A 19495-nucleotide genomic window follows, 5' to 3' on the forward strand; every position below is an offset into this window, starting at 1 on the left:
GAGGAGGAGGAGGAGGAGGAGGATGAAGGAGATGAAGCAGAGGAGGAAGAAGGAGCGCACGTGGGCCGAGGCCGCCCGCCTGGTGAGGCCCGGGGTGGGGGCGCTCCGAGGAAGGGGCGCGGGGGCTCGGCCGGGCCCCGGGGCCTCCCCGCCGCGCCCGGCCCCTCCCCGAGTAACGGGGCCGGCGGCGCCGCCATCGCGGCCGTGGGGCCGAGCCGGGGCCGCCCAGGGGGTTGCGGGCGGTGCTGCCCGTGCCCGGCCCGGACCCGGGGCCGCCGGGACCGGGGGTCTCCTTCCCGCTTGTTTCCCTTCCCCGGCCCGATGGGAAGGGGATGCGCCCCCGGCGCGGTGCGAGTGCGACTCCCAGCCTGCTGGGGGGGCTCCAGAACGAGCTGCCCGCCCTCCACCGGGGGTCCCCGCGGCCTCCGCCGCCTCCCACTGGTCCCGGCTCCCGGGATGGGCTCGGGAGGTGCCGTCCCGCAATGGGTTGGTGTGTGCTGGGCAGGGTTGTGGGGACGGGTTGGTCCATTCTCCTCCTTTCGGATGGTTTAAGGCTCCGTGGAGCGAACCTGAGCCTCTGGAGAGAGCCCGGCCTGGAGCCCGGGCACGGCTGGTGTCAAAAGTTTCTGGTTTAATTAGCGGGGGTGCGGGTTCCCTCCCTGTGCTGGGCTGGCCCGGAGAAGCAGCTGTACGGAACATCCCTGAATCAGCCCGTATTTGGTCACTTTTGGGGTTGGGAGACATGGCCATTCCCTTTTGTCTTAGGGAATCTCCTTGTTGAGGTCTTCCAAGTTCCAAGCCCTGCCCTGCTCCAGTGGTGTCTGTGGGAATGCTGCTGTTGTTGGACTTCCCTCTGTGAAGTGTTTGAGTCAGATCTGTCTTGGACCCCAGTTGTGAACTAGGAAATGTAACAAGAAAAATAACTTCAGTTCAACAATCAGGTGCTGGTCAGAGGTTTGATTTAAGGGCTGCATGTGGAGGTGTTTAGGCTGGTTGCTTGGCAGTTGGGTGGTCAGAGCTGGCTGGAGAGAGCTGGTTCTCTCCTGGTGACACAGATCTGTGCGGGTGCAGGAGTGCCAGTCCAGAGAGTAAGGGATGATCCAGCTGCCTGTAGTTGGGGTGAACAGATCCCTGGTTTCCTCCCCGTAGCCCTGTCAGCGGTGTTCAGTACATGTGTTCCTCCTGTGTAGCCCATGGACTTCTGTAGAAACAGATCTACAGGGCTTGAGGGTGGTTGTTTTCTTTGTTTTCTTCTGTTGCCGTGTGTGTGTTTTGGTTTTGCCAGCCCAGGTTATGGCTTGGAGCATATAAACATTCAGAGGAACAGTGTGGGTGAGTCCAGGGAGACTCATGTCTGGTACTGAGGATGTTAAGGATAAGTCTTTGTGCTCCCGAGTAAGATTTCTTTGGCTATTGGAGTGTTTTCTTACTGCTTGCCAGGAAGAAACCTAATCAGACAAGCATCTGTCTTCCAGCAACTTGCATCATCTTTTGTGTGTAAATTATAATATTTTAGACCCACGTGGCTTTGCTTGAAAAACCAAAGAAGGGCTTAGGGCAGCCTCTGTGGAACTTCACTGCGGGAGCCTGGTGGTCTGGTTTTCCATTGTGCATTTCTCCTTAGGATCCAGGTCCTGTGAGCCAGGTGTGTCACTGCAGGTGGCAGGGATGCTTTCCTGGTAGGTGACCCCAGGGGCAGAGGCTGTGCCATGTGGCCTTGCACAAAGTCAGCTCAACCAAACATCCTGAGCCCTGACAGATGAAAAAAAAAAAAAATCAGTATTTATAGGCTTCCCAAAGCAGCATATGAGACACTGACTTTAAAGCAATCACCTAATACACCTCCTCATGATGGGGAAAGGAACTCTTCACACAGTTCCCCTCACCTGTCTTTTGGCCAGAACCTCAGGCACAGTGGGTACATGAGGTGTCTAAGCCTCAACAGCATCTTAGAGCCATTGATGAACCAGAAATAGAACGATCTCATACTAGATTATCCACTTAGAGGGACCTACAGTTGCGTAGCTGCACTTCCAGCTTGCAGGACTGATTGTAAATCCACTAAAAATAGACCTTTATTTCACACTAGTCTTACACATGCTCCCTGTCAAAATGCTTTTAATTTCCCTCTCTGACGTGCACTGGTATATTTTGTATTCCTCTCAACGTTTCTGAGAATCACAGGCAAAAGTGCTTTTCAGTGTTGCTACTCCTACAGAGCCAAAGCTCTGCAACTTTCCTTAAAATAAGCCTTTAAAGATTCATCTGGATGCCCAGAGCCATGGCACTATCCCACAGATGCTGTCAGAACTGGATGTCCAGTAAATTAATTGGGGAAGTGATGTAAACTTCCATAATTAGGGGCACAGGAATCCTTGGCTATAAACAGTGGAGGGGGGGGAAATTTTGGGGGTAAGGAATAGCTAACAACTAGTGCTGAAGTTGTAGCTCTGGGTGGGAAGGTTGACATGGCAGTGGAAGTGTCAGGTTGGAGAAGGATGGAGGGCCAGCTCTGGAGGCTGGGGTTTGGTGCCTAAAGCTTGCAGGATCTTCTCTCCCCCAGTTCTTCCATCAAGGGCTCTGTACACTTAGCACAGCTCTTGATTGGAAATTGTTCCCCTGAGTGCAGATTCTTTTATCCGTATGTAAATGCTCCTTCGTGCTCAGTTCTAGGCCGCGTATTTCGCTTGCTGTGTCTGTCACTAGAGAGAGGTTTGAATAATTCCCTGATTTTTTTTTTTTGGAACAGGCGTGTTGCGTTCGGCGGATCTCGCTGGGCTGGGGAGCGATGCATTTCCCCCTGTCAGCTGTCTGCTGCCTTTGAGTGACGGGGTGACAGCTCAGGAGGGAGACCTTGTGACCTGTGGAAGGAGGAAAAAGTGTGATGGAGCTGTATGGAATTAAATTAGTTTACTGTCTCTGAATACGGCTTATCACTCGCTTTGATCTTTGCTTTAAACTCTTTGTGTTTTCGCTGGGTTTCAGCTCAGGTTAGTTCTCAAATTCCCTTCCCCATCCGGGTTTTTCCCTCATTCTCAGATGCTTGTGAGCTTCAGGCATCTGCAAAATACCTGTTGGGTGGATATGATTTAAGAAATTCCTTTTATAGAGTCACAGAATGGTTTGGATTGGAAGGGACCTTAAAGATCATCTCCCTTCCAACCCCTTGCAAGGCAGAGGACCACTTCCACTCCAGGTTGCTCCAATCCCTATCCAGCCTGGCCTTATCACAACATATTGTTGAGGTGCAGAACTGGAGTGTCATGGGTTGGGTTCTTCTTTACTGGTGGAGGGTGGGGATGGTTTGGAGGTGAAAATGGAGCCCTGCACAGCTTTGGGGTGTTTTTGCACGTGTCCTGTTGCCGTGGCTGCCACAGTGACTCACTTCTAGATGTCGCTGATGGAAATGGGGCGTTTGGGTCTCTCCAGCCTGTTCCTACATGAGTCAGACTGAGAGACAACACCATGTTGCTGACTCCTACAGCATGGGGACAGACAACACCGCGACATCGGGGGAATTTAGACCAGAGTTATGATAAAAAAGTTCCCGAGTGAATTGCTGCTTTTCGGGCCTGTTCCAGGCCACGTCCTGTGGCTTTTCCAGACCATGTCCTGTGCCTGTCTCACCCTGTCTTTCCTCACTCAGCCCCAGGTCTGTGAGCTCAGTGCCTTTGCATTCCGAGAGCAGCACTGTCTGCTGCCGGGGAAGGCAGGAGCCGGCGTGTGGTCGGCAGCTGTAGGGTAATCTGCTCCCAGAGAAGCAGCGTGGTTTACATCTACTGCAGCTTATTTTTGCTCATTGTTTCCTGTTTATGTGGGTAATCTTCTTATCCACAGAAATGTCCGGTCCTCTCTTTGAATCCTTGAGTTCTTGCTTCTAGACACTTCGGAGCACTTAAGTTCCACAGGCTTTAAAAGAAAATCAAGTAATAACCTCTTTAGTTCTTCAGCAATTCTATTCTTCCTATAATATATGGAAGGATGATTTATTATTTATTTTGTTGCCTTTTAATATCTGATTTTCCTCGTTTTGTATCAAAGGCAAGCACTCAGTCTTTTTAGTGTCTCCAGCCCTATTTTTTTTCCAAATCCTTTACTGTTATTTTGTTCTTTTCTGAATTCTGTCCTTCTCTGATACAAATTCTGACTCTTAGCTCTGGTTCCCTTCTTGGGATGGAGCAAAGATGAAATGAATGCAGTAATCCATGGAAAGTACACTATTGGACTGTATGGCTGTACTAAAAGTAATACTTCTAGTGGCAGAAAAATACTGGATGCTTTGTGGAGAGGTAGGAGAACACTCTACATCATTAAAGGTCACTGACCTGCTGTTCAGTTTTGAAGGTTTATGTGGCAGCAGCTTGGTCTAATGTATACTGAAGTCTACTGGACATCTATAGTAAAGCTTCCCCTGGGGTCAAGGCCAAATTCTGCTGCTTTTTCTCCTCCGTGTTTGTATTTCAGTTCATTAGGGACCAGATGAAGGTAAAGCCTTTTGTGATGCTCACTGGGATCTTGAGGTTGCCTGAAATTTTACTGTATGTCTTTGCAGATGAATCAAGTTTGAAGAGGCACGTTATTGGGTCTGGGCCGCAGCTGATGGAGTAGTTCTGGGAATGCAGAAGCCAATTCTGTAATGACACATGGTCTTTCTGTCTTTTCAGGTGCTGGAAAATTACTCTGATGCTCCCATGACCCCAAAACAGATTCTGCAGGTCATAGAGGCTGAAGGACTAAAGGAAATGAGGTTAGTATTGATGATCTTGTCTAAACCAGCATGGAGCACGGGGGAGGCAGCGTGTGAAGGCTTGTGTTGCTTCGTGCAGTTCTGCCTCATCCCCAGCCCACTTGGCTTCCCTTTTTCCAGCCTGGTAATTTCAGGTGACAGTATAGACATTTATATACAGGTTGTGGGGTTTTTTCTTTGACAATAACTGGAAGCTGTTTGTGGATTTTTTTTTTTTCAACACAGAGAGTCCCTTCACCCATCTATTGTGAAATAAATGCCTCTTGCAGATCAGACCCCTGCATTGTGCTGTGCTTACCACTCACTCGCATGGTTCTCTCATGAGTAGCTCCCAGCAGTTTCTGCTATTGTGACTCGAGTTTGAGAATGGTTTAAGTTTTGTCTCCTCTGATGCTTCATTTCCAGAGCAGACATTATGTTTTAGGAGACTCAAGTCAGTCTTCTTTATTTTATGTCACTACACTGGCTGCTGCTCAGATTCTCGAGCACTGAGAGAGCGCAGCTCACACGGTTGTGGCTCTTGACATTGATGCCCATCTCAAGGTGGATTTCATATGGAAAAGAACCTGATATAGAGCCTTGGAAAGGGCAGAGGTGGGAGATTGCTTTCCTTGGCTAAGTTCCTGTGAGCCTCCATCTGTTTCCATGACAGTAGTAGAAATACAGAGTGTCTTGCAGCTCAAAGAAAGTGGGGAACTGTGATAGTCCAAATGCCTCAGTTAGTGCTGCCTGGCAAAAAAAAAAAAAAAGGAAGTTGGACTACCAGAGACAGAAAAAGCTGCTGCCCAGGGAGGGACTTCTGGGGAATCCAGATACACTGTTTCTAGTCTTGCTTCCCCCTCCCCTTGTTTCTGTGGACTGTTATCCACCCTGATGTTTGCGTTTCCTGAACCTGTACTTTACCCACCTACAGAAGGTAAATTGGTTTCTCCTGGGACCTAAAAGTTAGCTTGTTTCTGCTCCTAATTTGTGTGAAATCAGGAAACAGCTGGGGTGGTTTAAACAGTGAAAATCAGTGACGTGTACAGAAGTGTTGAGTGTGGGACCTGCCCTTGTTTGGAGAGGTGCAGGGCCCGTGTGTGCACCTGCATCAAATTTGGAGCTGTTGGAATGCCCACCTGCCAAGGGCTTACCAGAAGGGAAGAGAGGGACTTTTCACAGGGGTACATAGTGATAGGATAAAGGGGAGTGGCCTTAAGGTGAAGGAGGGTAGATTTAGATTGGATATTAGGAAGGAATTCTTTATTGTGAGTGTGGTGAGGCCCTGGCCCAGGTTGCCCAGAGAAGCTGTGGCTGCCCCATCCCTGGAAGTGTCCAAGGCCAGGTTGGACGGGGCTTGGAGCAACCTGGTCTAGTGGAAAGGGTCCCTGCCCATGGCAGGGAGGTGGAATGAGGTGGTCTTTAAGGTCCCTTCCCAACCCAAACCATCTTCGGATTCTATGACTCTTGTTGAGGAGATCTTCACTGGTTTGGATATGGGCAGTGTTTTCACAGCCATGAGTAGAATTCAGACAGATTTTAATGAGGACTTTCATACAGTTTTGCTTCAATCAGTCCTCTACAACTCTCACATCAGTCCTGTTACCTAAGCAGGCAGTTGCAGATCTCTGTGCACAGGCTGTCCTCTGCCAAAGGTAATAGCTGGGCTCTTCACACACAGAAATTATCCTGTGCTTTCCCAGTTTTTTACAAGTGGCCTGTCACAGTGTATAAGTAAAGACCAGACTTCAGAGCATGTGTCAGGTTAAATCCCACAAAGCTAACTAATTCCTTTAAAGGTCGGTGGTTTCCCTTGGGATATCTGCTTTTCCTTCCCCGGTCATTAATTCTCTGCTGTAAGAAAAGACTGTTTTCTTCAGAGCATGATTGTTCACAGAATAAAGGCAGTGAGCCTGCCTGGTTGATCATGCAGCCGGCTTGCTGGTGCTTGTACAGAAGCCCTTCCTGAAACTCCATTTCCTGAAGGAAATAGCTCAGTGCCTCGAGATGTTTTTCCCTCTGAATCAGTCCTGAGGTGGGGCTCCCCAGTTCAGGGGTCACGCTGCTCTGCCAGGGGGACCATGTTCCATATGGGACACTGATGTTCCCGTGAGGCTGGTGCTTGAGCCAGGACACTTGGGCCCAGCACCATACTGAGTTTAGCTACTTTCACAGAGTTTTAACTGCTTGCTTTTCTCTTGTTTCGGGGAGAACTACTCACTTTGATGTTTTAATAGAGCTCTGTGACTGGTGAGTGTGCTTGGAGCATCTGGTAAACACAGAGGGGAAAGCACTGTCTAACAGGACACCAGGCTGGAAATTTTGTGCATGTTATCTAAAAGTGATACAGGGTAACTTTGCCTGTTGCCAAGGCCTATGAAGGAATGTCCAAAACCCAAACACATTCAGGGTGCAAACAGAGCGTTCTAAGTTTTCGATTTGAGGATGATTTTCTTAGAAGTATTTTATCTCGCTCCAGTTTTCAGTTTCACTTTTACTAAAAATGCAGTCAGTGCTGCTGTAATGTCTCTTCCAGATAACTTTCTGCCTGTACATGTGGGACTGAGTGGAAAACACAATATTACGTGGCACAGCAGCTCCGTTGATGTGAGCGTAGGATGGGGCTTTAACCAGGGGGCTACATAGAACCTGTGAGTGAGTGAGTGCATCAGAGCCTTCATCTCGAGCTCTGCTTGTGCAGTTTGGTCTGTGACATGTCAGGGAGACATTCCAGTAACACGTGTGTGTGCAGTTTGTTTGCATCTTTCTACTGCTGAATAAATTTGGGGTTTTTGTAAAGTCGATCCAACACCGAAGGTTTCAAGCAGAGGAGGGGAGGAAACCGGTAATAAAAGTTAGAAATGTCTAAAACCAGATGAGAGGGCAGCTTAAAATTGGTGTCACATTTCCTGTTTGCTGCCAGTGGCTCGGTGTGATGTGCTGAGGCTGATGTACAGGTCAGAATGAAAGCACTGACACTGTTCTGACTGAAGTGTCCATCCCATAAAGTTTGACATCACCTCTGTTCCCCTCTGTCAGCTAAATGGTGCCCTTTTAACCAGATCCCTCAGGCTGTTTTCTTGATAAACCCATCTCTTAAACTATTCCCTCTCTTCCTTCCTGTGTTCCAGTGGCACGTCTCCCCTGGCCTGCCTCAACGCCATGCTCCACTCCAATTCCCGGGGAGGGGACGGGCTCTTTTACAAACTGCCTGGACGCATCAGCCTTTTCACACTCAAGGTAAATGCTGAGCTCTGCTCCCAGCTCTGAGTTCTGCTCCTTGTGCAGGGCTGAGTGTTACCTGCCACTGAGCATCAGTGTGCTGCAGGTGGGACTGTCATGTGAGAGAGAGTCTGGAATTCATTATTTCCTTTCAGCTATATTCAGCCATCTATGATAAATAACTTTAAAAAAAAAAACCTATTTTTTTTCTTGCATTGCACAAGCAAGATAAATCCTCTTATTGCAGTACCTGGTGTCCACTCAGGCAGCTGCTTATTGGAACAGTCCCATGCATTCCCTTGCTGCCAGCCACAAGGGAAAACAACCAGCCAAGGAATTAAATTGGTCCAAGAGCTTGTAGCAACAAGTAAAATCTTGATAGGAAAATGCATATTTATTCTTTTGGTTGGTTGTTTTGTGTTCCACCACATTCAGTGTTATTTAGCATCAGTATTTTCCTCAAATCTTGAAGTCTCTCTGGAACATGTTTTTTAATTTTTAATTTATTGTCCCAGTAATCCTAAATATTGAAAATGTTTCTGGTCTTGGGCTTTTCTTTTGCGTTGTTTTGTACTGTTGGATTCCCTGATGAGTATCAGCTTGATAGACAACAGGTATCTCAGGTGTTTCATTTCCATCTATTTTCTGTTGTTAGAAAATCTTGTTGAATCGCCTTATTTTGCTGAAAATAGGTGGCATTGAAATGGCTTTACTTGTACAAGTAGAAGAAAAATCTCCTAAGCTTACTGTCTTAGTATTTGGCTCCTCTAATGCTACTTGCTCTTTCTTAGCAAGAATGAGGTAGTTCTTTTTAATAGAATCTCCTTGCTTACAAAAAATTTTGACAAATTATTAATATTTTTATTGAATTAATTATTATTAACCTGATATTTTGGGAGTGTGAGTTACTCGTCTAGGAGGGCTCTATGACCTGCTTGTAGTTTAGGTGACATCTGTTCTGTCGTGAGCCCAAATGTACTTCAAAATATCTTTTCTGCATCAAGGATTAAGGTTAAAGGCTCCCACTGGTGTAAGTCTGGGAGGGAGGGAGGGCTGTATCCACCTCAGTTGTGTTTCCCCTCTAGAAGGATGCCTTGCAGTGGTCTCGGAACCTGTCAGTGCCAGAAGGGGAGGAGCTGGAGGACACAGCAGACGCAGAAAGCTGTGGGTCCAACGAAGCCAGCACTGTGAGTGGTGACAATGATGGTAAGTGTTTGGTGGCATCAACCCTAAACTCTAGGGCCTACTCCTGTGTCTGACTGAGAGCCCATCTCTTTCAGTGTCTCTAGATGAAACCTCCTCTAACGCCTCCTGTTCCACAGAATCTCAGAGCAAGGGACCTGCTACCAGGGAGAGCTACAGAACTGCTTCCCAGGTAGGAAAAAGCGGGACTAATGGGAAGAGTGAACCACCCGTTGCTGGTGGGGTGGTGTGACAGGGACTAGTTGTGCACAGGTGCCTCAGAGTTGAGGGACTGTTTCCTTGGGTGAGGAGTTGGCAGGATGGGGAGGGATCATGTACGGGAAGGCAAAGTTGAATTCTCTGCTAGTCCTGAGTATAGTGACATCTGAAGATTTGCCTAGGAGCCAGGCAGTTAGTTCTTTAACCAAAGAACGTGCTGTTTAGAAGATCATTTTACTCTTCCCTAATGCCTTCAATTCCTTTGTTTTGTTTTTGGTTTCTATCTGGCCTGCAGACAACCAAACAGAAGAAAAAGACGGGTGTGATGCTGCCTCGGGTGGTGTTAACCCCGCTGAAAGTAAACGGGGCACACATGGAGTCTGCCTCGGGTGAGCATGGCTTTGGGAGGGGGTTCCTAATGACCTCACAGATCTCTCTCAACCTCCCAGTCATCTGTGTTTGCCTGAGGGTTTCTGTAACACCTGCTGAGAATGAGTGTGACTGCAGAGAGTTGTGTGTACGTTTAACTCCATCAAAATAGTTGGGCAATACCCCATAATAGCAGATCTGTTAGTAACAGATGATTCCTGCATGTTCAACCACTCTCCCTTTGGCTGTTCTTTGTGTATTTTTATGAAGTGGCTTTGCTTTTAGGGTTCACAGGAAGGCACGCTGACGGAGAGAGCAGCAGCACATCCAGCAGCAGCAGCAGCTCCTTGGCCTTGTGCAAAACCAGCCTGCGCAGTAGGACAGAGATAAACAGGGATCCTCCACAGCTGCTGAGGGGCATCCGAAAGCCCACAGCTGGTATGTGCCTCTGGTTACAGGTAGAAGAATAATCGGTAATGTTGAATCTGAGAAAGGAGCGCCAGGATCTCTTCCCTCAGGAGGCATTTGATGATCTGAGGTCGCAAGCCAGGGTTTCCACCCTGAACATTAGTGAGACAGTTGCTTAAAAGTTTCCCTGGTCTGAAGAGGAGCATCGAGAATTTTACCTGAATGTGGCAGAACTGTGGCCTCATATTAAAATTCCAGATGTGTCTATTAATTACTGGGCTGGAGTCATTCTTCACACTTGCATACTGCAGTCTTTCTCGTCTCTCTTGCTCCTTTCGCTGTAGTAGTTTAAATTAATTTCCTGCCTATCAGGCTGAAATACTTATATACAACAACGTTAATTTTATTTGCCTGTCCTTAAACTCCAGGGCAAATGAAACGGAACAGGGGTGAGGATATTGACTTTGAAACCCCTGGCTCCATCCTCGTCAACACAAACCTGCGGGCGCTGATCAACTCCAGGACCTTTAACGCGCTCCCGTCACACTTCCAGCAGCAGCTGCTTTACCTCCTGCCCGAAGTGGACAGACAGGTATGAGCACTCGGGTGTTTTCCCTTCACTGGTTGCCCCTTGAGTGTGGAAACAGCTGGAGCAATGTGTCCTGTGTGTCCTGGTAGGTCGGGGCTGACGGGCTGATGCGCCTCAGTGGCAGCGCCCTGAACAACGAGTTCTTCACCCACGCCGCGCAGAGCTGGAGAGAGCGGCTCGCTGACGGTGAGTGGCTCTGCTTTCCTGGGGAGTGGGTGCTCATTTTACAGGATTTTTGTTTCTCTTTTGCAGTTAACAAACAGAAATTTAGTCCAGCTTTGCTGCGTATGCAACTACGTCACCCCCAACTTTTCTTCTTTCTTTTCTTTTTCTCCCCCTCCCTCCTTTAAAATCAAAGGTGTGATTTCTTTTGGTGCCATGGGACTTTTCAGAGCTAAGTGGTGAAGGTGTAAAGTAGTGCCAGACTTATCTTTCCTTAAATGGTGGCCTGTGTCTGGTTAAACATGATTTTTTTCCACACTTATTTGAGGCTGTGTGACCACCATCCTTATGGAGCTGCAGGCAGCACATGGATCCAGAGCAGGGTGGGGAGCAGGGTGGTAACAGCCTGTCCTTCGTATATACAGCTGCTATACTGTTCAAACACTAGAGGTTGCATTTGCAGAATCAGTTTTATTGGAACTGAATTTCAGTCTCTTGCTTCCGTGTAGGTGAATTCACCCACGAGATGCAAGTTCGAATCCGGCAGGAGATGGAAAAGGAAAAGAGAGTGGAGCAATGGAAAGAGAAGTTCTTTGAGGACTACTATGGACAAAAGTGAGAAATTTTACCTTGTCTATCCTGTTTTATCCATGTTTATGCAGGTGGCAGAGTGTGTTTCTGTTTGATGATACCTGAGCAGATGCAGCATAAACTCCTCGAAATATACAGGTTGTCAGGTGAATCCTTCCAGCTGTTGCTCCGGGAAAATCCTTAATGGAATTGGCTGGGTCATGGAATTTTGTAACCTATATATTTTGTGTCCAAGACAAGTTAATATTATTTGTTTTTCTTTGCAAATATTTACGTTTTCTTATTTTTCTCATCCCCTGTGATAGCAATGTGGTGAATGTGTGGGTTCTCCCCTTGCAGGGTGAGTTAACGAGGGTTTGATGAGTCTCTGCCCGTGGTGGTGCTATTCAGTAACACTGAAATTGGGGTGGCCTTTGGGTCTGAGCTGGTTTTTGTGTTTGCCCCATAGGTTGGGCCTGAGCCAGGAAGAATCCCAGGAGCAGAATTCGGTGCAGGAAGATGCTGAGAACAGGACAGAGCTGTCTGTTAAAGGAGAAGCGAGGCTGCCCCGCGGGCCGACCACGCGGCAGAGGGACGGACGCTTCCGGAAACGCTCCCGGGCCGACCTGAGGTGCCGGGCCAGGAGGAGCCTGTACAGACTGCGGGAACCCGAGCACACAGAAGCTCCCAAAGAGCCTGCTCCCATGGGGCCAGATTCCTCCCTCCATAAAGAGCCAAAGCCTGAGACAGACCTGAAGAAAGATGATCTGACCAGCCCCTCAGCTGCAGGACTGAAGGCGGAGAGTTCTGAGCTGCACCTCTCTCCAGAGACTTCCAAATCACACAGCAAATCGGAAGATCCGTCGCTGGCGGCTGGGAACAGAATTCCCAGTTTGCCCCAGGAGAACTCTGCTCAGGAGTCCAAGGAGCAGAAGAGGAAAAGCTTTGAGGAGGCTGCCTCCGCATCCTTCCCCGAAAAGAAGCCCCGGCTTGAAGATCGTCAGTCCTTTCGTAACACAATTGAAAGTGTTCACCCAGAAAAGCCACAGCCTACTAAAGAGGAGCCCAAAGTCCCACCCATCCGGGTAAGAAAGAGCTTTAGAGCTTCTGAGTGTCTCAGGTCTGCCATGCTCAGCAGCATCAAAACATTACTAAAACGTCAAGTGTTGCCACCTTACGGGAAGGAGTCGAAGGGTTTCATTGGTAGAGCTGGTGAAGTGCCTCTGATTGCCACAGTCTGCTGTCAAATTTAGACAGGCAAAGAATGTAAAGTCATCCCAAGGTCTTTGCACAAGAGCACAGGGTAACCTTGACTTGCTCCCTTGGTTGGCATTTCTGTGGATACAGAAAGCACTTTGCCTGAGATGAGCTGATTTGTAGCAAAAGACCTTCAAATCGTGTACTTTATCCTGTGTAGTTCCTCAGTTCCTTTTTTTTTTTTTTTTTTTTTGACGGAGTCTCAATATTCCTTCTGACTTTTCCTGTTTTGACTAGAGATATCCATTTTGGTAGCTCCAGGGTGGTCATTCCTGGTGTAAGGGAGAACAGTTTGATACGTCTGAAGATGTGTATGTAAATAACTTGCTTTGTATTTGCCTGTGGGCCCCGTTAAACAATATTAGTGTGAACTGAGCTTTACAGAGCATGGAGCAGAGGTTGCAGAAATGTGCTGCTTCTCTGTATAAAGTAGTTCCCAAGCTGAAATTTGAAATTTTTTTATTGAATTCTCGTGAGAGGAGTTGCGATGAGAAGAGCTGTGATGAGCAGATGCCAGTAAAAAGCGTTTCACTGGAGGTGGCCGGCATTAGAACTATAACCGCTCTTCCCTTTCTTTCAGATTCAACTTTCACGTATTAAACCACCCTGGGTGGTTAAAGGTCAGCCCACTTACCAGATCTGCCCCCGGATCATCCCCAGCACGGAGCCCTCCGGCCGGGGCCGCCCCGGGGCCCGGACCCTCGCAGACATTAAGGCCCGTGCTCTGCAAGCCCGAGCCCAGCGCGAAGCCGCCACCGCCGCCATCGGAGGAGGGGGTGGCCCGGGCGGGGGGAGAAGCACCGATGAAGGAGGAGGTGGAGGAGAACCCGGCAGGCGTTCCCAGCACAGGAGATCCAAGAGAGCTCATGGAAAGCGTGCGTCAGATCTACAACGAGCACAACTACAGTCGGCTGTTCCTCTGAGCAGAGGGAAGGTTGACTCTGGGGGGGCCGCTCAGGAGGCCAGCGTGAATTCCTGCCTCTCTTCCAGACAAGACTGCTCTTCCTCGAAGAGCGAGGGGAGTGGCCTTCCAGGCTGTGCTGCAGGTGCTGGCTCAGGGGACACTCAGCCCGGTGATGGGTCACCTAGGAGGCCATTCTGTGACACTGTGACTGGGTCATCCTTGGACAGTGTGACTCCTGAGAGGCCGGAGGAGAGCCCTGAGCAGCTCCTCTGTGACCCAAGGACCGAACCCCTACCTTGTGCTACATCTCCGGAGAGCACAAAGCTGGGATGTGCAGTTCCCGTGGTGACCGGTCTGTGTTCTGGGGGGCAGGGAGCAGGGGTCAGTCCCACGGGAGACAGGGCTGTGGTGGAACTTGGAGATGTTGGTGCTCCCACCATACAGCTGGATTATCCTTCTGATGTAAAGGAAAATTCTTCCAGTTATCCTTTTCTGCCAGAGTTGTCATTGGGTGGTACAGAACGCCATGATCCAGAGACGGTGTCTAGGTTTAGATTTAACAGCTCTGAAACTTTTATGGAAAAATGTGGTGCTGATAGTAATACCTCCAGAACGGTGACTGCTGGAGTGAAGAAAGTGATCCCTGTGGCGTGTGACGCTGCCCAGCTGCAGGCAGGGAAAGGCAGTGATGACAAACGGTGTAATGAGGAACAAAATGCAGAGGCTCTGGTGCAGCCCTCTGTGCATGGTGGCTTTATTTCTCAGAATAGGAGAGAGACCTCTGAAAAGCTCCTGCAGCCAAGGGAGAGGTGCCTCAGAACCGAACCAGGAAACGCACACCAGCCCCTGGGAGAGACGCAGGAGCTGAAGGCAAGTGGAGATGAGGAAATACGGAGTACACACAGTGAAACAACAGACACTGCTTCTGACTGGGAAGGGGACGTGGCTGATGAGAATGCGGAGGTGGAGATGTGCTTCAGAAGTGTCAGCTGCAGGGAGGTGGCTGGGAAAGGCTCTTCCTGTCACAGCAGTAGTGAGAGGTGCGATGGGATTAGGTCAAAATCGTCTGTGGAGGCAGATAGTCCGGCCTGTGTTGGGGACTCCCCTGCACCCCCATCCCAGAGGTGGGGACCCCCTGTGCAGTTGCCCCAGAAGGCCGAGTGTCCAACCGGCTCTGCTCGGCCCGTGTCCTCCATCGAGACCAACAACCCCCTGGTGATGCAGCTGCTGAAGGGGAAACTTCCACTGGAAGAAGTTCTCCCAGTGTCTCACGTCGACATCAAGCTGGAAATTGCACAGCCAGTGCTGGAGAAGCAGTCGGAAAGCCTCTCCCTGCACTTGGACAGAGGCAGCAGTCGCTACTTTGGCAAAGAATCTTCTCCAGAGGTGGGAATAAAGACAAGTGCCCGAAGCAGGAGTGATGACATCCACTCAGTGAGATCTTCCACAGACCCCCAGGAAAAGACGTGTGGATCGGCAGCACCATTGCGTAGAGCAGAGGATCAGGCTGTTCCAGAAAAACATTCCAAGGTTGGCTCTACTTTAAGCTGCCAAGACCAACTGGCAAATGTGGCAAGTGCCTCTCTGAAGCCTGAAGATGTGGGCCCTCGGGAAAGACAGTTTTCTTCCTGTAGCTTTGAGGAGCAGAAGGAGTTGTCCAAGGTCCACCGGGTGCCACAGCACAACCCCTTAACGAGTGTCATGGCAGGTAAAAGCCCAGAGAAGCTGAACACCTCTACAGAGCCTCTGTTTTTATCTCCAGCTGTAACTGCTCTTGGACCAAACCAGACAGGAGGTGCGTCAGTCAATAAAAGTTACAGTGGAGTTCAAGGCAAAAAGCTCTTTGGTTCTGGTTTTCCTTCCAACTCCAGTGTGAGGCTGCATCATTCCAGGGCTTTGGATCAGGGTTCAACCATGGGAACCTTGTCGCCCAGCAAACAGATTCCCTTGGACAAGGGCTGTGCATTGGGAGAAGGAATCCCAGCTGCCAGGGAGGAATGGACTTCAAAGCAGCACAGCAGCACGCCAGGAGGGATCAGAAATGAGAACGTGCTGGTGTGTGGCAGCCCAGCCAAGAGTAATGCAGAGAACAGGGGGGATGCAGCCCAGCAGCCCACGGAGCTGGCTGGGCACACACAGAGCGAGCCACTGGTCGTGGACTGGCCTTTCTTTAAGTTTTCAAGGGATCCAGGGAAAGGACAGAGTCACCCTTTGGAGCCTTCGTCCATCCCCTCTCAGCTCAACATCAAGCAAGCATTTTATGGGAAGCTTTCAAAGCTGCAGCTCAATTCCACCAGCTTTAATTATTCATCCAACACTCCGGCTTTCCCCCGAGGCCTTGCTGGGAGTGTGGTGCAGCTCACCCACAAAGCGAACTTTGCTGCGGGCCGGGGCACGGCCCTGGCTGTGCAGATGTTTGCTGACAGCAGCAGCGTCGAGGAGATCTCCTTCCAGTGCTCGTGCAGCCTGAAGGCCATGATCATGTGCAAAGGCTGCGGCGCCTTCTGCCACGACGACTGTATAGGACCCTCTAAGCTCTGTGTATTGTGCCTTGTGGTGAGATAATAAATTATGGCCATGGGACAGGTTGTATATTCAGTGTGTGTATTTTGATAATGACTGATCCTAACGCCTGTACACAAAAGTACACAAAGTACTCTCTCTTCATAGTAGAAACGCTGTTACACTTTGTTTTGGTGAGGAAAACGTTGACCTGCCTTCCTGTGGAGATCGACAATGCAGAGCCTGTTCCTGTTCACCGTGACACCCTGGTCTGGGTGGGCTGTGCCCCATGGGAGTGATCCTGCTGCTTCCTGCTGTCGTGGAATTGCCAGCTGTGCTCTGGTACCGTGCTGAGGCTGATGCCGGGGGGAGAGGCCGTTCGCTGTGGCAATCCATGGACCCTCTGTGGAGGAAATCCTTACATCCAAAGGAACTGGAACTGGTGTTTGCTATTTCAGGGCTGTGTGAGGTGAGGCCCTACAGTCTTCCACTCTCCCCTTCTGCCATCTCCATTCCTGGTTTGTGTGGGAAGTGCTGCTGTGCAGTGAGCATAAGCAGAGAGCTGCCCTGCAGTGATGGTCCTGTGTGGTCTTTGGATGCTGCAGCAGACCATGGTGCCCAGGAACATGCTCTGCAGGTGGCTGTGGAGCCGTGTACAGCCCACCGTGTGCCAGATGGAGCTGATGTGGAGGATGCAAGAAGAAGAGGAAAAAAAGTTCGGGGCAAGTGCCAAGCAAATACCTTCTGCTGGCCTGCAGGAAGCTGTGTGACTGGGGAACTGCCTGGCTGAACTCGTGGCCCAGCAGCTGTGCCTGCCTCCTTTGGCCAACTTCCACAAACTGCTGTGGAATGCTGGAGGTTCCCTGGAGCTCGGGGATGTGGGCAGTGAGCTCTGCACTGCAGCCCTGTGGTGAGGACCTGAACCCCACAGCAGCTGAGTTCCTGCAGACATCGAGCTGTGCATCTATGTGACCATCACCTAACATTTAAAGCAGTGTTCTTTCCTCTTTTTTTTTTTTTAACTTTCTTTTTTTATATTTTCATTCTTGGATGTATAAAGTGAATTATTTGGCTCCTGTAAGTATCCTCTCTGCATCTGTTTGATCATATATTTATATGTTGTACACAGTACTGGCCAACTCTGTAAATGGATGTAATGTACATAGAGCATAAAGGGGTCTTTTTTTTTTTTTTTCCCCCTTGGATTTTCAGGCTCTACAGCAGTATTGCATTAAAGTGGTGTTAGTTATTGTCAGAGCCACTGTATTCTGTCTTGCCTGACATGAGGCTCACCACGCAGAGGTGTCTGGGTTTCTACAGCCTCCCTGTGCCCGGGTGGACTGTGCTGTGCGGGCTCAAGGATGACCAGGTGGGATTTGCCAACCCAAGCGAGTTCACCAGTTCCTCCTCTAAGCTCTTGGTGGTTGTTGCTGCACCTGAGCTCCCAGGGAATGGCTGTACCTGTGCTGCAGGAAGGTGAACATCCTTGTGCATCCACAGAGGGAGAGCAAAACTGCAACCCTCTTCCTCTTCGGAGCAATTCCTAATCAAGAGTGAATTGCTTCAGTGAGGGGGAGAAGCCGCTGGTTTATTTAAGTGGGCAGTAGCAAGAGTTTTAGGGGGTTTTATTTTCATTTTGTTTCTTCCTGTCCCTTTTCCAGCTCCATCCTACCTCCCTTCACCATGCACTTTTTTTCAGGCGTGCAAGTTCCTCTTTCAGACACAAGCCTGAGGGGTGCAACAAGTTCAGTCCCCGAGATAGTTTATCCTTAATGCATCCAACAGCCTCATCCCATGGGAATGAGAGCCCAGCGCCCGTGGCACCCCAGCCCGGGCAGGGCTGCGGTGTCGGTGAGGGCGAGCGGAGGTGTGGAACCTGCTTACCAAAGATGGGGGGCTGGCTCTGCCTCCTGGGGGGCCACTGCAGTGTTCAGCTTGGACTGGTCTGGGGGCAGAGCCCTCGGGGGGGGGCCTGCTCGTGTCTGTCCCTTGTGCTATTGGAAAAATAAACACTGTAAAATCTGCTTGTGTGGTTTCGGTCCTTTTTTTCTGAAATCCTCCTCTGTGCTCAGGCAATGTGGTTTTTCCTTTCCTCTCTTTTAACTGGGCGTTTTCCAGAGCTCTGCTCAGGTCACTAACAGGGGGCTGTGTTGCTGCTTGGCTTCATTAAATCCAGTTTTATGCACTTACAGAACACTGAAGATGGTGCAGCTGCTGCAGAGACGCTGTGAGGCTCTTGGGGAACAGACACCCTGAAGGCTCTGAAAGCCAGTGTGGCTGTGGGACACTGTGGGGCCCCCCATGGTCATGGGCATCCCTGCCCTCCTCAGGTGATGCCTGTGGGCAGCAGCACTGAGACTGGTCCCAGGGTCATGGCAGGTCCTGCTGTTTCTGCCCTCATTGTTGAATAAATGAATCTAAAAATGTTTCTCAAGAGCATAAACACATGATGCCAATTACAGTTTATTGAAACTACCTGAGGAATTACTTTATGGCTGTGTCCTTTCTCTTTTCTAGGCAGTAAGGAAATATCAGAATATCAAATTATTACGTGTCTGGGTTCTCAGGGCATGGACATTCTGTGTAGTGAGCAGGGATGTCCTGACTGGGGCTGTGGGAGTCCTGAGATCCATGTGGTGATACAATCCCAGACTTCCTCACATTTCATAGTGCTTCCATCACACAAGAGCAAGGGCTGGGACAGTGGGTGGTCCCACACCAGCTTCTGGGGAGAAAAAAAGGCTTTTTTTGGTTTTTGGTAGTTCACTGGATGTTCTGACTCTGGCAGGTTGTCTTGCACACAGCGTGGTTAAAGATCCCAGATAATCTAAATAAGCTGAAAATGAGGAATGCAAAAAATGAGTAGAGTTATTACTTAGCCAAGCATTAAAACTTAATAAACAATCCTTCCCTGTTTTATTGGGGTGGGAGGTGATGGTGTCAGGATTAGTTACCTCTGGAATAGGGCGGGGTTTCAAGAATAAAACCCATTAATATCAGGATTTCACACAGAGCAAACACACATTTTTTTTTTCTCTGTGATATTTCTGTGCTAAGGAACAGATTTTCTCTCTCACAGCCTGGCTGCTGTTAGGGACCAGCTCTGCCATGCTCTGGAGCACCCTGGCTCCATGGAGGGGACATCCTGAGTCAACCCAGTTACAGGACCATGGAAGCCTCAGCAGGTACCACCAACTGGTTTGCAACTGGTGGAACCCAGCACTGCTTACCCTTGTGGCTTGCAGCCATCTCCTGTGCTGCTTTTGAAATGTGGGAGCAAAGCTCAGCCAGAGGCTCAGTTATAAACCCAGCAGTGTCACAGACACAGGAGCATTAGCACTGAGCTCCCAGACATGAAGGAATTCCAGGGATTCTCCATTTGGAC

At 49.5% G+C, this 19495-nt stretch overlaps 1 protein-coding gene across 4 annotated transcripts; it reads left to right on the forward strand.

Annotated features, from left to right (window-relative positions):
- The first annotated feature begins 6 nt into the window (after window positions 1-6).
- On the forward strand, window positions 7-18134 carry ASXL1 (ASXL transcriptional regulator 1). 4 transcript variants are annotated; one of them, XM_027646144.1, is made up of 12 exons: window positions 7-82; window positions 4665-4747; window positions 7858-7966; window positions 9034-9154; window positions 9229-9323; window positions 9645-9738; window positions 10004-10156; window positions 10555-10718; window positions 10805-10901; window positions 11387-11492; window positions 11917-12532; window positions 13285-18134. In XM_027646144.1, exons 1-12 carry the CDS (start codon window positions 23-25, stop codon window positions 16171-16173), a joined length of 4587 nt encoding a protein of 1528 aa, XP_027501945.1. In that variant the 5' UTR covers window positions 7-22; the 3' UTR covers window positions 16174-18134. The 4 variants fall into 4 exon arrangements, with proteins under 4 accessions (XP_027501945.1, XP_027501947.1, XP_027501946.1 ...); XM_027646146.1 differs by having other exon boundaries at window positions 9271-9323; XM_027646145.1 differs by having other exon boundaries at window positions 9037-9154.
- The last annotated feature ends 1361 nt before the right edge of the window (window positions 18135-19495 follow it).

Source organism: Corapipo altera, unplaced genomic scaffold, assembly GCF_003945725.1.
Source record: "Corapipo altera isolate COAL_440 unplaced genomic scaffold, ASM394572v1 64, whole genome shotgun sequence".
In the NCBI taxonomy this organism is placed as follows: Eukaryota; Metazoa; Chordata; class Aves; order Passeriformes; family Pipridae; genus Corapipo; species Corapipo altera.